The following is a 17454-nucleotide window of genomic DNA, read 5'->3' as shown; positions in this document are numbered from 1 at the left end:
ACCTGGTATAACATCACAAGAATAGGAAGCATAAACTTCCATACCTACTAATTATATCTTACTTTTAAAGTGAATTTTTAATACCTTGCTTTCATATATACAGTATATACAGACTATAGGACAGTGGCCATTGGTTTAAGATATGTACTGCATCAAATAGGCAGTTTCCTAAATTTTAAGCTGTTTACCTCCCAGTTGGTAAAAAGTTGAGCATTCATTCACCAGGCCATTCTATCACCCCATCAGTTATTTTTTTTCTGAGCTATGGAGCTTGAATAAGTTAGGGAATTCTAAGGGTGTGAGCCTGTTGTCACATTCTATTTTCCATAAACATGTGTCCAGATCCAAGGTTGCATGGGATACCATATGAGCAGATGAGGCAGAAAAGCTATTCTGTAAGTCCATGAATTGTAGTGCTTGCAGAAGCACTATGGTTGGGAAAGAAAAATAACTACCCAGAATAAATTTATATCACTATGAAGACAAGTTTCTAATCCTTCCAGAAAATCTGGACAGCGAGTCTACTGAGAGCTTGATGAGGTGTGGCAGCGTAGAATGTCCCAAGGCTTTACTTCCATATTGAAAGCTTTGGCATTCAGTCATGATGACAGCCAGATCACCCACAGTGAGGGGAAATTCATGTGGTTGTGTCTATGCAGAGACTTTGCTGTAACAGCCACTACATATTAGCAATAAAATTGAATTAATATGTGATATCGATGAAGCAATATGAGGCTGAATGACAATACAGAGGCAAGTCATCTTGTTAGTCTATAGTGAATAATCTCTAATAGAATTTTACGTGGGCATTCTCTGTGCCCTCTCTGAAAAGTACCTCCACAAACTCTAGACTTGATCTCAAAAATTTATACCCTTGTTCTTTCTTAGGCCTTAACCTACCAAACCAACCTTTAGCCTTGTCCACAAGTTAGTAAGAGCTGTGCTGCAGGCCATCTTTCCTTTCAAGGGAAGTGTACAGTTACACATATCCCTGGATTGAGGGAAGGGCAAGATGGTAGCATAGGAAGACCTTGAGCTCATCTCCTCCCACAGACAGAACAAATCTACAGCTACATAGGGATTGATTCCTCCTGAAGAAGACCCGAGGGCTGATTTGACAGCTACTACAAACAGATTGCAAAGAAAAGGGTAGGAAAGACAGAGACACGATATATGAAGGAATCCCAACTTAACCCCATTGTGGTAACCTGCAGTGGGGAGGAATATAGCTGAGGGGTAGGAATGCAGACCTTCCCATCCTGGGACACAGTGATAAAACATCAATTTTAATCTACATTGGCTACACAAGGAAATTTGTATAGTAACTCTAGAGGTTCTGCAAATGAAAAGGGAAGTGTTGGAGACCTCTCTGAAGTCAGAGATGCCAGCCTCATTTTGAGTCCCTTTGGGACTTTCCCCACCCTGTACTCACTTCAGCTACAGCCCCAGTCTGCCTGCCAAGATGGCCATGCATGTAGCATTATTTATGGACTCTCCTAGTTTGGATCCACTCCACATTTAGCTATCCTTCCAAGACAGCCTTGGGCACAGGGCTCTATAAGGACTGCCCCTATTCCAGCCAATGCAGTTCAAACTTCTTCCAAGGTGTCCTCCTTTGATATACCCATCCAAGGACTACTACCAGGCTACAGTCAATCTAGCTTTAGGCACCAGGTGTCCTTGGGCACAGTGTTGCCCAGGAAATAGATCTGGCAACACCCAATCCAGCTTCAGATTCCAGGGCTGATTGGGGTTACTTGTATAGAGTCAGTCTGAGGAGGCTGTCCAGTGACACCACACTGGAGGTTATACTCAGAAGAAACCAGGTCCTGCCAGAGAGGCAAGGCACCACTGTGGAGGGGTGCTGGAGGAGAAGGGAGGGGCCACCACTAGAGCTTCCTCCTCTGTGTGCCTTTCAGGCAACAGGAAACCACCTAGTAGAGTACAGGGTAGGCAGGGGCAGTTGTGAGTCTCTGGCACCACTGTGAGTTTCAGACACTGGCAGCTGCTAGGAGAGTGGAGGCAAGTAGGCACTGAGCCTTGCCTCTGAGATCCCTGAAGTGTTTGAACCCCAGATACCCCAGCAAAAACTGCCAGTAAGTACCAGGCCCTACTCCCATAGTCGTGGGAGCTCTCTAGCACTGCAGAAACTGCCCAGCAGATGCCTGACTTTAACCCAGCTGTCCTGGGAGTCAAAAATACCCTGTGAAACCCTTTGCCAGTAGTTTACATAATGGGTTTAAGTAATGAGTCTGAAAGAAAATAATGATTGCTAAATTTTGGCTACATGTTCACATCTCTGCTTTGATGGACTTATTTAAATTTTATTTGCTTTATGAGCAAATATTACATTAAACCAATATTAGAATTTGACATTCACTGTTAGAATGGCATAGCAATTTTTTTTTTTATTTTTATGGCCACATCCACAGCAATGGAAGTTTCTGGGCCAGGTACTGAATTTGAGCTGCAGCTGTGATCTATGCCATGGCTGTGGCTACACCAGATCCTTAACCTGCTGTTCACAGTGGGAACTCCTAGAATGACAACGCATTTACCTTAGGGTGTTCATTCTGTTCTGAACTAGAAGCAGAAAATGTCATTATCTACCCTCTGTGGAATTTTCTTACCACAGATTCTGTAACTCACAGAGTGGGCTGTAAACAGAAGCTTTTGATTGAAGAGAAAAAAGTAAATTTTTTTCCAAAAAAAATAAATATCCCTATGTAAAATATTATTTTATTTCATACAGGGACGAGGTTTGGTATGTACTTCAATGTACACAGTATTCATTACTGTGGGTCACAGGTGAAAATACGAAAGCCACTTTTATAAGTGACCCTACCCTTGCCATTTAGCTCTGGCTCACTCACAGACCAAAGCTGAGCTCCTGTGACCCAAAAAACCAGTTTCCTAAAACGTGAAACCTGTTGAGGAGGCACTTTATAATAACTACAACCGAGGAATTTAAAAGAGGCAGCAGTCAGGGAGGTTAGAAGGAGACAGATCAGCAGATGGAAGAAGTGGGGAGAGGAGGAGGAACAATGGGACCAGAAGGAAAAGAAAGAAAGGGAAAGGGGCGTGTTTTCCCCTGGCCTAGATGCCATAAGTGGCTGAAGATAAAGGTTAAGAGGAGGTCATAGGAAGAATAGAGGAATGAAAATTAAGTGGGTTTGAGTAGCATAAAGCTAATCACAGAGAAAAACCTTGGTGTTTCCCAGTTGTCTGTATTCCCATGGCTTCTACCCAGAGGTGTGTGCCCACAGGGCTCTGACAGGCAAGTTCTCAAAGATTCTGCCCTCTTTGCGCAATCCTATCAGAGACCCATAGGAGGGTAGAATGTGGCGGGTTGCAGCTATGACAGGAAGACTCAGTTCAATCCTCACTTAGAAAACCCCCTGTTAGGTACTGATAGGAATTCCTGTCTATGACACAGGATTCTGCTAAAGAGAGAGACAAGTTTTCCCTGCCTGAAGACCTTAAGGAAGTATGTATTTCTGATAATTACTTCACGTAAATATTATTCCTTAGGAATTGAGGATTAAAGTTACCATAATTTTAAAGCATATACCTGGAATCTAACTTATGGCACAAATGAACCTTTCCACAGAAAAGAAAATTATGGACTTGGAGAATAGACCTGTGGTTGCAAAGGGGGAGGGGAGGGATGTGATGGATTGGGAAGTTGGATCCAGACTGTTGCCTTTGGAATGGATTAGCAATGAGATCCTGCTGTGTAGCACTGGGAAGTATGTCTAATCACTTATGATGGAGCATGATAATGTGAGAAAATAGAAGGTATACATGTATATGTGTAACTGGGTCACCATGCTATACAGTAGAAAATTGATAGAACACTGTAAACCAGATATAATGGAAAAATAATTAAAAGCATTATGTAAATAAATAAGTATTTCATGTAACTCCTTTCCATGCGACTCCTTTTCTCTTTTTAGATGTTAATGGCTCTCCCTCCTAAATGAAAGACAAAGTAGACTTGATATCAGTGTGTATAATAACTCTAAGTGGAAAAAGAAAAGTTTTTTTTCTAAGTTTAACCATCAATAATGAATATCAGTGACCAGCAGGTGTCTTCACAATAGTGGAATCACTTAAGAGATCTTTCTATAACTCATCAGCTGTTGGCATACTCTCCTCATTGCCACCTTCATGTCTTGATTCCTGAATGTGTAAATAACAGAATTCAGGAAGGGAGTGAGGACTGCATCAAAGATGGCCAGAAACTTATCCAGGGGTATGGAGGGAGATGGCCATGTATAGACAAATATCAAAGGACCAAAGAATAAGACTACCACACTGATGTGAGCTGACAGTGTGGACAGTGCCTTGGATGAACCCGCTGAAGACTGTTTCTTAACAGTGAGAATGATGACTATATAGGAAATGATCAGAATGAAGAAGGAGCCAACAGAGATGAATCCACTGTTGGCCGTGACCATGAACTCTAGTTGATCTGTGTCTATGCAGGCAAGTTTGATGAACCGAGGAAGGTCACAGTAAAAGCTGTCCAACACATTAGGCCCACAGAAGGGTAAGTTTACCACAAAAGCCAGTTGAACCGTGGAGTGGATAAGGCCAGTCATCCAGGCAGCCACTAGAAAGGAGATACACATTCTTGGGCTCATGATGGTCAGATAATGGAGAGGTTTACATATGGCAACATATCTGTCAAAGGCCATGGCGATGAGCACCACCACCTCCACACCACCAATGACGTGGATGAAGAAGATTTGAGTGATGCAACCACTGAAGGAGATGACTTTACGTTTCCTGAAAAGGTCATAAATCATCTTGGGAGAAGTGACAGAAGAAACTCCCATGTCAATGAAGGAGAGGTTGGCTAATAGAAAGTACATGGGGGAGTGTAAACGAGGGTCAGAAGTCGCAGTGAACATAATGAGGGAGTTTCCCATCATGCTTGCCATGTAAAACATGGAGGTGAACACAAAGAGGAGAAGTTGGATCTCCCATGAATTGGTGATTCCCAGGAACACAAACTCTGACACCACAGAATGATTTGCTCCATCCATGGGATTCCTTACCATTGCTACTTGAAGGAAGACAATAGGAAAAAATGTAAATGATGGTAATTACATTAATAAACTAGAAGAAGAGCGGTTAAAGGTATGTAAGCCTATTATGCAATAGTGTTAAAACTGACCCAATATGCTTATGGCTTCTAAACTGTGCTCATATCGAGACATTAGTGTCTGTCAAACGGAGCTGTTCTTACCACCAAATTGTCTCTACCTTTAATATTTAATACCCTTTGCTTTCTCCCAGGGTTCATGCCCTGTAACTCATGAGATACAAGCTGGTCAACAAGAGTAATATGAATTCAACCCCAAATTTTTTATTTTTATTTCAAATCTCCTATCATCTGACTGCCATCACAGAGAACTAATTGCTATTTCAATCTCTTCCAAGCCTACAGACCTTCATCTGGCACCACTTTGGGGATTATATTCATCTTCATTGTTCCTTATATGTTTAGGAGATCTATAAGGTTTTGTTTTGTTATTATTAGCATTTATTTTACTGTTATTTTGTAGTGTAATGGACGGCATACAGTTCTAACTCACCGAATAGACTCTAAGTTTCTTGAAGGCAGGGATTTTGACTCATTCATATTTGAACTCCCTGAAGCAAAGAAAAAGTGACCCACACAGAGAGGTGGCAGGTCAATTTGTATCACACTAGGAACAGAGTTTGTGATTCACTATTTAAAAACTTCTCTAGCAATTTGATATATAGTGACCTCAAGTTTATGATTTTATATCTTACAAAACTAATAGTTCCTGAAGGACTAGAAATTAAAGAAAAAAATCTTATCCTTCGACATGGGTAATTTTAGAAACACTTCATACATGATCTGAAAATCTTAAAACAATGAAATGCATATTGTAGTAGAAACCATATTGTACAAATCTCTAATAGGAAAAGGGCTTGTCCCATTACCTTGTAATTATTAACTCAGTTAAAAATACATCATAGTTTATCAAAAGGAAATTGGGTTTTGGATTTACATTTCAAGATTTATATTAATGTTCATCCATTGATAGCTTTATCTTGTTCAAGTTACTTTAACTCTTGGAGCTTCAGTTTACTTATCTATAAAATTTTAATTAGTAAAATAACTCATACTTCAATCATATGGTTATATTAAGTATTCAGTAAATGTTATGTTTACTTCTCTTTATTTAACTTGCCCTAGCAGCACTCAAAACCTGAGAGCCAGTGGATGAATAAGAAAATCAAACAGATTTCGAGGACAAGATGGCGGAGGAGTAGGGGGACACGCTCGCCCTCTCCCACAAACACAACAAAAAAAGCACATCTACAGAAGAAATGACTCGCACAGAACAGCAACTAATCGCTGGCAGAGGAACCTAAACTCCAATAATGGCAAGAAGTTCGTGACATTATTGGGCAGAACGGGAGAAAAGAGGAGAGTGAGAGAAGGTGAATCCGAGCGGGACGGGCGCTCCCGAAAGGGAACTGAGGAGGAGAAAGGGATCCCGCACCCTGGAAAGTCTCCTACCGGGCGAAAGATCAAATGAACCGGAGGAATCCCCAGATGCAGAGAAGAGTGTAGCAGTAAGTCGGAGTACGGAAAAACGGATCAAGAACCCAACGGACCATCTGAACTACGGGCACAGTCACCAAAAATTGAGACGCCTTGGTGGGGGCTGGGCACCGAATCCTCGGCTCCAGAGGTTAGTCCCCGGGAAAGGGCCGGGGGACGCCTGGGTGGGGGCTGGGCACCAAGACCTCGGCTCCAGAGATTAGTCCCCGGGCTAGGGGGGCGGGGCAGAGCGGAAACTGCTTGGGAGGTCTCTAAACCATTTGACGGGGCAGAGACTGCCTGGGAGACTAGAAAACAAAGCTGTCGCAGAGGAAGGGAGCAATACTCTAGGGGCGGGGAAGTGGAAAGCCGCCTCAGAGGGAACCTGGGAGAAGAGCCTGGTCTGAGCCCGTGCTGGGGAGCGGAGAGAAGAAGGGGTGGGTCCCCATAGAATACCCCCCACGCCACAGCAAGCTTACAGGCCCGCTAGCTAGCAGAAAGCTGTGCTTCCCAGTGCATTCCCTCTCCCCACCCCCGCCACCCACTAAGCTCTCGCCGAACCTGGGGCTGCCTGCCATCCAGGAGGGCTAGCCTCAACAATTGCCTGAAGCCTACCACTGCAGGGGCTGTCCCTGCACAGGCCTGCTTGCCCTTTGGAGGGGCTACACTTCCACAGAGCAGCACCAAACACCACCAGCCCCCTAGAAAAGGCCTGCAGCCCAGAAAAGCTAGAACAAGCCTAGCCAGGCCGTGAATAGATCGACCTAATTCTCCGACGGTTTTTCTGAGACGGACTCCCCCGGGGAGGAGCCTCTTGAGTCTCCAAGGGCCCTGCTACCCGCCCAAGACCCCAAGGGGTGCTGAGACCTAGTGGACCAGCTGCATAGGACTGCCAGCTCCAGGCAGGACCCCCTGCAGCCCAGCAAAGCTGCAACAAGCCTGGCCGAATCGGGAAAAGATCTCAGACGGTCTTTCTGAATCGGGCTGCCCTGGGGAGGAGCCTCTTGAGTCTCCAAGGGCCCTGCTACCCGCCCAAGACCCCAGGGGGTGCTGAGAACCAAGTGAAATCTGCTACCATTGTGGGGTGGACCTCCCAGTCCTGTCTGCCCTCAGGAAGTCCTCCTTTGCTTCAAAGAAACACTGTTAGTCCCATCAACACTCCAGAAAAGCCACACTGCCTCAAAAAAGATTGACCAACAATGACAGCACTCAGGAAATATTCCACGGCAGTGACAAGGCAAACACTACCCGATAACGGAGAGTACAACGCCCTCAGGAGAAAGAAGACAACAAGCAAGATGAAGAAGCTGAGAAACCACCCCCAGTCAAACCAACAGGAGAACTCACCTAAAACAGTCAACAATGAAACAGATCTCTGCAGTCAGACAGACCTGGAATTCAAAAGAGAAATACTGAAAATACTGAAGGAATTAAGAGAAGATATGAACAGTAATGCAGATACCCTCAGAAAGGAACTAGAAAATATAAGGAGGAGCCAAGAAAAACTAGAACATTCATTTGCAGAGATGCAAACTGAACTAGGGGCAGTAAAAACCAGAATGAATAATGCAGAAGAACGAATCAGTGATATGGAAGATAGAATAATGGAAATCACTCAATCTGGTCAACAGACAGAAAACCGAATCAAAAAACTGGAAAGCAATATAAGAGACCTATGGGATAATATAAAGCGGGCCAATCTACGCATAATAGGAATTCCAGAAGGAGTAGAAAAAGATAAGGGGATGGAAAATATATTTGAAGAAATTATCGCTGGAAACTTCCCAAATCTCAAGGATACTGGATTCAAGATACAAGAAGCACAGAGGGCCCCAAACACACTGAACCCAAACAGACCCACACCAAGACACATCATAATAAAAATGGCAAAAGTTAGTGATAAAGAGAGGATCCTAAAGGCAGCAAGAGAAAAACAGAATGTTACCTACAAGGGAACCCCCATAAGAATATCAGCTGATTTCTCTACAGAAACACTACAGGCCAGGAGGGAATGGCAAGAGATATTTAAAGTGCTCAAAGGAAAAAATATGCAACCTAGAATACTCTATCCAGCAGGAATATCATTTAAAATAGAAGGGGAAATAAAAATTTTTACAACAAACAAAAACTTAAAGAATACAGCAACACAAAACCCAGGTTAAAGGAAATATTGAAAGGGCTTCTCTAAACCAAAAAGAAAGGAAGGAAAGGGAAGAAAAAAGAAAAGAAAAAAAAAAAAAAAAGAAGAAGAAGAAGAGGAAGAACTAGGACTGAGGAAACCGCAATCAGAGAGCAGTCACTCAAATAAGCCAGCATACAGATTTAATCATGAACATGCTTCAAACAAAATAAAATTAAAAATAAAAAAATAAAAAAGAGTCATCAAAACCATAAAATGTGGGCAAGGGATGTTAGGAGGTAAATAATCCTTTTTGTTTGTATGTATGTCTCTCTTCTTAATTTTAATATAATAATGAAGTGTTTGAACTTACAGGACCATCAGGCTAAAACACACAATTATGGGAAGGGGTTAGCATACTTAAAAAACAGGGCAACCACAAGCCAAAACCAAATATTGCATTTGCAAAAAATGAAAAAAAAATACACTCAAGCAGATAATAACAGGAGGCCATCTAACCAAAAAAAAAAAAAAAAAAAAAAAGAAGAATGGAGAACCATAGAATCAACTGGAACACGAGGATCAAATGGCAATAAATAATCATCTATCAATTATCACCTTAAATGTCAATGGACTGAATGCCCCAATCAAAAGACACAGGGTGGCTGAGTGGATAAAAAGGCAAAAACTTTCAATATGCTGCCTACAAGAAACTCACCTTAGGACAAAAGATACATATAGATTGAAAGTGAAAGGCTGGGGAAAAGTATTTCATGCCAATAGACATGACAGAAAAGCAGGAGTCGCAATGCTCATATCAGACAAAATAGACTTTAAAACCAAAGACATAAAGAAAGACAAAGAAGGACACTATTTAATGATTAAGGGATCCATCCAAGGAGAGGATGTTAGTATCATCAACATATATGCCCCAAACATAGGAGCACCTAGATACATACAACAAATATTAACAGACATAAAGGGAGATATTGATGAGAATACAATCATAGTAGGAGACCTCAATACCCCCCTCACATCAATGGACAGATCCTGTAGACAGAAAACCAATAAAGCAACAGAGATCCTAAAGGAAACAATAGAAAAGTTAGACTTCATTGATATCTTCAGGACACTACATCCAAAAAAATCAGAATACACATTCTCCTCAAATGCTCATGGAACATTCTCAAGAATCGACCACATATTGGGACATAAAGCGAATCTCAATAAATTTAGGAGCATAGAAATTATCTCAAGTATCTTCTCTGACCACAATGCCATGAAATTAGAAATCAACCATGGGAAAAGCAAAGAGAAAAAACCTACTCCATGGAGACTAAACAACATGCTACTAAAAAACCAATGGGTCAATGAGGAAATCAAGAAGGAAATTAAAAACTACCTTGAAACAAATGATAATGAAGACACAACCTCTCAAAATCTATGGGATGCTGCGAAAGCAGTGCTCAGAGGGAAATTTATAGCAATCCAGGCCTTTCTCAAAAAAGAAGAAAGATCCCAAATTGACAACTTAACCCTCCACCTAAATGAATTAGAAAAAGAAGAACAAAAAAGTCCTAAAGTCAGCAGAAGGAAGGAAATTATAAAGATCAAAGAAGAAATCAATAAAATAGAGACTCAAAAAACAATAGAGAAAATTAATAAAACCAAGAGCTGGTTCTTTGAAAAGGTGAACAAAATTGACAAACCCCTGGCCAGATTCACTAAAAAGAGGAGAGAAAGAACCCAAATCACCAAAATTATAAATGAAAAAGGAGAAATCACATCGGATACAGCAGAAATACAAAAAACCATAAGAGAATACTATGAACAACTGTATGGCAACAAGTTTGACAATCTGGAAGAAATGGACAATTTTCTAGAATCTTACAGCCTGCCAAAACTGAATCAAGCAGAAACAAACCAACTGAACAGACCGATCACTAGAAATGAAATTGAAGAGGTCATAAAATCACTCCCTACAAATAAAAGTCCAGGACCAGATGGCTTCACAGGTGCATTCTATCAAACATATAAAGAGGGATTGGTGCCCATCCTCCTTAAACTCTTTCAAAAGGTTGAAGAAGAAGGAATACTCCCAAAGACATTCTATGATGCCACCATCACCCTCATTCCAAAACCAGGCAGAGATACCACCAAAAAAGAAAACTATCGGCCAATATCATTGATGAATATAGATGCAAAAATTCTCAACAAAATCTTAGCCAACCGAATCCAACAACATATCAAAAAAATTACACACCATGACCAGGTTGGGTTCATCCCAGGTTCACAAGGATGGTTCAACATACGCAAATCAATCAGCATCATACACCACATTAACAAAAAAAAGTCAAAAATCACATGATCATCTTAATAGACGCAGAAAAAGCATTTGACAAAGTTCAACATCCATTCATGATCAAGACCCTCACCAAAGTGGGTATAGAGGGAACATTCCTGAATATAATCAAAGCCATTTATGATAAACCCACAGCAAATATAATCCTCAATGGGGAAAAACTGAAAGCCTTCTCACTCAAACCTGGAACAAGACAGGGATGCCCACTCTCACCACTGCTCTTCAACATCGTTTTCAAAGTCTTAGCCACAGCAATTAGACAAACAAAAGAAATCAAAGGCATCCATATAGGAAGAGAAGAGATCAAACTGTCACTGTATGCAGATGACATGATACCATACATAGAAAACCCTAAGGACTCAACCCCAAAACTCCTTGAACTGATTAATAAATTCAGCAAAGTGGCAGGATATAAGATTTACATTCAGAAGTCAGTTGCATTTCTGTATACCAGCAATGAAACATTAGAAAAGGAATACAAAAATACGATACCTTTTAAAATTGTACCACACAAAATCAAATACCTCGGAATACACCTGACCAAAGAGGTAAAGGACCTATATGCCGAGAACTATAAAACCTTAATCAAAGAAATCAAAGAAGATGTAAAGAAATGGAAAGATATTCCATGTTCCTGGATTGGAAAAATCAATATTGTGAAAATGGCCATCCTACCCAAAGCAATCTACAGATTCAATGCAATCCCTATCAAATGACCCATGACATTTTTCACAGAACTAGAACAAACAATCCAAACATTTATATGGAACAACAAAAGACCCAGAATCGCCAAAGCAATCCTGAGAAACAAACACCAAGCAGGAGGCATCACTCTCCCAGACTTCAAGAAATACTACAAAGCCACAGTCATCAAAACAGTGTGGTACTGGTACCAAAACAGACAGACAGACCAATGGAACAGAATAGAGAATCCGGAAATTAACCCTGACACCTATGGTCAATTAATCTTTGACAAGGGAGGCAAGAACATAAAATGGGAAAAGGAAAGTCTATTCAGCAAGCATTGCTGGGAAACCTGGAGAGCTGTATGCAAAGCAATGAAACTAGAACACACCCTCACACCATGCACAAAAATAAACTCCAAATGGCTGAAAGACTTAAATATACGACAGGACACCATCAAACTCCTAGAAGAAAACATAGGCAAAACACTCTCTGACATCAACCTCATGAATATTTTCTCAGGTCAGTCTCCCAAAGCAATAGAAATTAGAGCAAAAATAAACCCATGAGACGTAATCAAACTGAAAAGCTTTTGCACAGCAAAGGAAACCCAAAAGAAAACAAAAAGACAACTTACAGAATGGGAGAAAATAGTTTCAAAAGATGCAACTGACAAGGGCTTAATCTCTAGAATATATAAGCAACTTATACAACTCAACAGCAAAAAAACCAATCAATCAATGGAAAAATGGGCAAAAGACCTGAATAGACATTTCTCCAAAGAAGATATACAGATGGCCAACAAACACATGAAAAAATGCTCAACATCGCTGAGTATAAGAGAAATGCAAATCAAAACTACAATGAGATACCACCTCACACCAGTCAGAATGGCCATCATTAATAAATCCACAAATAACAAGTGCTGGAGGGGCTGCGGAGAAAAGGGAACCCTCCTGCAGTGTTGGTGGGAATGGAAACTGGTACAGCCAGTATGGAGAACAGTATGGAGATACCTTAGAAATCTGTACATAGAACTTCCATATGACCCCTCAATCCCACTCTTGGGCATCTATCCGGACAAAGCTCTGCTTAAAAGATACACATGCACCCGCATGTTCATTGCAGCACTATTCACAATAGCCAGGACATGGAAACAATCCAAATGTCCATCGACAGATGATTGGATTCGGAAGAGGTGGTATGTATACACGATGGAATACTACTCAGCCATAAAAAAGGATGACATAATGCCATTTGCAGCAACATGGATGGAACTAGAGAATCTCATACTGAGTGAAATGAGCCAGAAAGACAAAGACAAATACCATATGATATCACTTATAACTGGAATCTAATATCCAGCACAAATGAACATCTCCTCAGAAAAGAAAATCATGGACTTGGAGAAGAGACTTGTGGTTGTCTGATGGGAGGGGGAGGGAGTGGGAGGGATCGGGAGCTTGGGCTTATCAGACACAACCTAGAATAGATTTACAAGGAGATCCCGCTGAATAGCATTGAGAACTATGTCTAGATACTCATGTTGCAACAGAAGAAAGGGTGGGGGAAAAACTGTAATTGTAATGTATACATGTAAGGATAACCTGACCCCCTTGCTGTACAGTGGGAAAATAAAATTAAAAAAAAAAAAAAAGAAAATCAAACATTACTGATTAACAAGGAGCATTGTAGTTTTATATCAGAAAATATTTTTCAGTAAACAATTATGATACATATAACATTCACATTTTCATAGTGATGGAAAATTAAAATATCTTCTATAATTTTAATTGATTTGTTCTTAAAGAACACTGTATTCTTAGCAATACTTACTACAAATGTAATTTATTATTTGTTTAATTTTTTCTTCCCAACTAGCTTGCAAGCCCTAGAAAATCATGGACCACATCTGTATTTTTCTTTCTTTTTTTTTTTTTTTTTTGTCTTTTGTCTTTGTTGTTGTTTTTGCTATTTCTTGGGCCGCTCCCGCAGCATATGGAGGTTCCCAGGCTAGGGGTTAAATCGGAGCTGTAGCCACCGGCCTACACCAGAGCCACAGCAACGCGGGATCCGAGCCACGTCTGCAACCTACACCACAGCTCACGGCAACGCCGGATCGTTAACCTACTGAGCAAGGGCAGGGACCGAACCCGCGACCTCATGGTTCCTAGTCGGATTCGTTAACCACTGCGCCACGACGGGAACTCCAACACATCTGTATTTTTCAACCCAATGTATTAACTTTTGCAATCACAAATAGTTATTTACTAAAAGGGTGAATAAAATGTATAGTTGACAATTGAACAGCAAGAGTTTGAACTTTGTGAATCCATTTACATGTGGAGTTTTTGTATATGATTTCCAAATATACAAAAATATGTGTAGAACATTGAGTAAGACTTGTGCTGAAGTAGATATCCTATCCTTACATAGGCATAAGGTAATATTTAATATAAAATTAATATGATATTAGATTTCTTACTCTTTTATAATTTTGTTTTCAAAAATTACTTTACCATACAGTATACCTCTCTCTCTCTCTCCACTGGAGAATCTGTATATCAGCCTTAGTCACAGGTTAATGTGGCCATACATAAAAAAATGTAGCAATGTTTCCAATACTAAGTTATGACTATGATTTTAATGCTATATGCCATAAAATTTTATAACAATTCATTGATTGTGTATATGCAAGGCTACTATGAAGCAACTGTGTTGATTACCCTAGGCTACCATAAGTCAACCATATTGCTGCTTCTTCATTATCAGTAAATAATTTGTTATAACTAAATATCAAGTTCTTTCATTTTTCATTTCATGTTTTATGTCTAGTGTTAGTAATATGTGTAACATCCACAGTGCATTTTATCCTATTAGACATATAGGTGTAGTCATTGGCAGGTGATTTATCTTGTAAACAGATAGTGTAAACTTACAATACTGTAAAGGTATTTTTTCTTCATTATGATTTCATAATAACATTTTCTTTTCTCTCACATGTTATTGTACAAATATAGTATATAATACCTTTAATGTACAAAATATGTGTTAATCCACTAGTTGTTATCTGGAAGCCTTCCAGGGAACAATAGGGTATTAGCAATTAAATTTTTTAAGAACAAAAGCCATACATGTATTTTCCACTGCCCAGGGAGCTGCTGTCCACATCCTTAAGTTTTTCGAGGATCAAATGTATTTGCTTGTGTTAGACACTCACCTGGTGAGAAAAGAAGGAAAGTTCAAGAGGGTGGGGACATTTCAGCAAAGTGAAATTTATGTCTGGAGGGAAACCCAAAGTACGAATAAGACTAAAAGAAGTCTTCAGTCTAGTCAAAGAAACTGAAATAAATGAGTTCCATTTTGGGACCGGCTGGTAAAGCTAATGTCCCTTATTCAGAAAATCATTAGTCATTATAAATCAGGAAATCAATACCCAAGTAAACTAAATAACCTGACCAAAGCCATAAATTTACTTAGTGTTAGAACTCATATTAAAACCCATTTACAGACTCCAAGATCAGTCCCTCTCCTATTTCCTGCTTTATTTTTTCCTTTATTCATGACTTCCTGAGGACACAACCTGAAAAAAAAACACATGTGGCAGGGTGAGAGTAGAAATTGTTGGGGGAAGATAAGCCCCTAATACAGGTGATGACTGCCATTTACTGTCATACTGGCAACTGCTGCTCTAGGCGCCATGATTAGTCACCCTTGACAACTTTCTATCACTAATTAAGGTACCTCGGTGTCCTGGGAAACTTGGTAGTCTGCCAAAACATTTGTTCTCACTTTGCTTATTTTTACAAGTATTGTTATTTGAAACAGAAAGCTTTTTGGATGGTATAAAATGATATAAAATGCCAGTTTAACATGTTGTACGCAAGCGCTCTCTCTCCAGAGGGGCCTTGGACACCAGATAGGGATCAGCATAAGCTAATTATTTAGAAGCATCCATAAAGGTGCCTGTTTCTAGGTTCTATTTTCTTCATGAAATCACTCTTGATTCCTCCAACCTGAGTAATTTCCTGTTTCTAGTGTTTCACTTTAACTCCCCACATGGACCATGAAACAACTCTACCCATCATATTTATTTATAAACACCACAGTGCCTAGAAGAGTGCTAGAGGACATAACAGGCCTTCAGTGAAAAGCTTGAGTGCCTCATTCAAGTCAAAGTGTATTGAGGTGGATCACTAATCTTGTGGATACAGGAACCCTAGACTCCAATTGGGACTTCATATTAAAGACAGACCTTGGGTATAATTTCATCCTTCTTTGAATCTGCCTCTATTTTAGCTCTTACAGTATCTCAGATCAATTATTTTTTTATTTTTTAAAGAAGCTGCATGCAATAATAAAATGAGTATAGGCTTCACTATCTGAAAAAGCATATTTCATACATTTCTATCTAATCACTTGGTGATTTGGGTAACATATATTTCATCTCTGAGCTCTTTTCCCATCTATAAAATGGAGAAAACTCATGTCTTACAAAACTGAGAATGTGAGATAATATTTATCACAAAATACAATTAATTCTTCCTCTTTGATGCCCTTGGTAATGGAAATAACATGTATGTCCTCAGTGAGGCCATATGTTGGTAAATTCTTGTAAATTAAAAACATATAATGAAGCATTTGGAAAGGAAACTGAATAAACCAGATTTGTATCTGTCATCATGAAAAAAACCTTAAACATAGAATGTGTGAAAATATCAAATTATAATTCATGTTAAGTGATATAATTTTTTGAATTAAAAATAATTATTAAAACAAGTAAACAAATAAACAACTATAAACTTTTGAAGAAGATGGCTATCCAACAACTTCTCTGGGGAATATAAAAGAGTGATTTTATAGAATGAGTGAATTTTATTTGTAATGATTTAATAACAAAATGGTCTGATAAAAATTAACAAATGTACATTGTAAAATACTGAACATTGCCAAACATTCAGTTTTGAATACTTTTTTTTCTTTTTAGGGCTGCACGTGCAGATATGGAAGTTCCCAGGCCAGGGGTTGAATGTGAGCTGCAGCTGCTGGCCTGCACCACAACCACAGCAATGCCAGATCCTTAACCCACTGAGAAAAAGGCCAGGGATTGAACCTGCATTCTTATAGATATGAGTCAGGTTCTTAACCTGCTAAGCAACTATGGGAACCCTCTTGAATACTTTTTAAATCAGGGAAATATGTCCAGTTTCTTTTTAAATTTAGTGCATCTGCTATGTATCTATCCCTTTCTCTTCTCACTGTCCTTATTTTCATCAGTTTTACACGATCTACCACAAAATCTATTATGATCCTCTTGTTCAAGACTTTTTGCTGTTCCAACAAAAATTCAATGGCTTTCAATGCAGACCCAATCAAAGTGTTAATGGGTCCTTTTTTTTTTTGCTTCCAGATAACCCTCAAACTGCTATAAGAGCAATCAAAGCCCTCTGGTATCTGGTTCTTTTAGACCCCATTTCCTCTTTCATTTTTCCCATCTCCTTTCTTGCACTCTATGATCCGACATCACCGGATTATTGTCTGACAATGCTACACACTACATGCCTGTAAATATACTAGTTCTTCTTTCCAAACTCCCCTTCCACCGCTCCACAGTCTCCACCAGTTGCTCTTTTCTTTTCTCTGGAAGAGAAGTACAACCCACACCTCAAAGTAAACACATGCCATAATGGTTAGACTGCCTTT

At 39.8% G+C, this 17454-nt stretch overlaps 1 protein-coding gene and 1 long non-coding RNA gene across 2 annotated transcripts in view; one reads left to right on the top strand and one right to left on the bottom strand.

Annotated features, from left to right (window-relative positions):
* Positions 1-17454, top strand: part of LOC146401763 (uncharacterized) — a 909931-nt gene that overhangs the window by 433156 nt on the left and 459321 nt on the right. The window lies entirely within an intron of this gene.
* LOC100155823 (olfactory receptor 4F3/4F16/4F29-like) lies at positions 4113-5066 on the bottom strand. Its single transcript, XM_001925008.2, has one exon. It carries the CDS (start codon positions 5064-5066, stop codon positions 4113-4115), a length of 954 nt encoding a protein of 317 aa, XP_001925043.2.

The sequence above is a fragment of the Sus scrofa genome, chromosome 7 (assembly GCF_054392235.1).
Source record: "Sus scrofa isolate SSC_HxYL_T2T_F1_AM1 chromosome 7, Sscrofa_HxYL_maternal_Yorkshire_Landrace_v2.0, whole genome shotgun sequence".
NCBI lineage: Eukaryota > Metazoa > Chordata > Mammalia > Artiodactyla > Suidae > Sus > Sus scrofa.
Note: the sequence above shows the minus strand (reverse complement) of the source record. Positions and strands in the feature narration are given on the sequence as shown.

Bases quoted from the DNA above. Each gene is read 5' to 3' on its own strand.
- LOC100155823 (XM_001925008.2), bottom strand. From the start codon at position 5,066: ATGGTAAGGAATCCCATGGATGGAGCAAATCATTCTGTGGTGTCAGAG.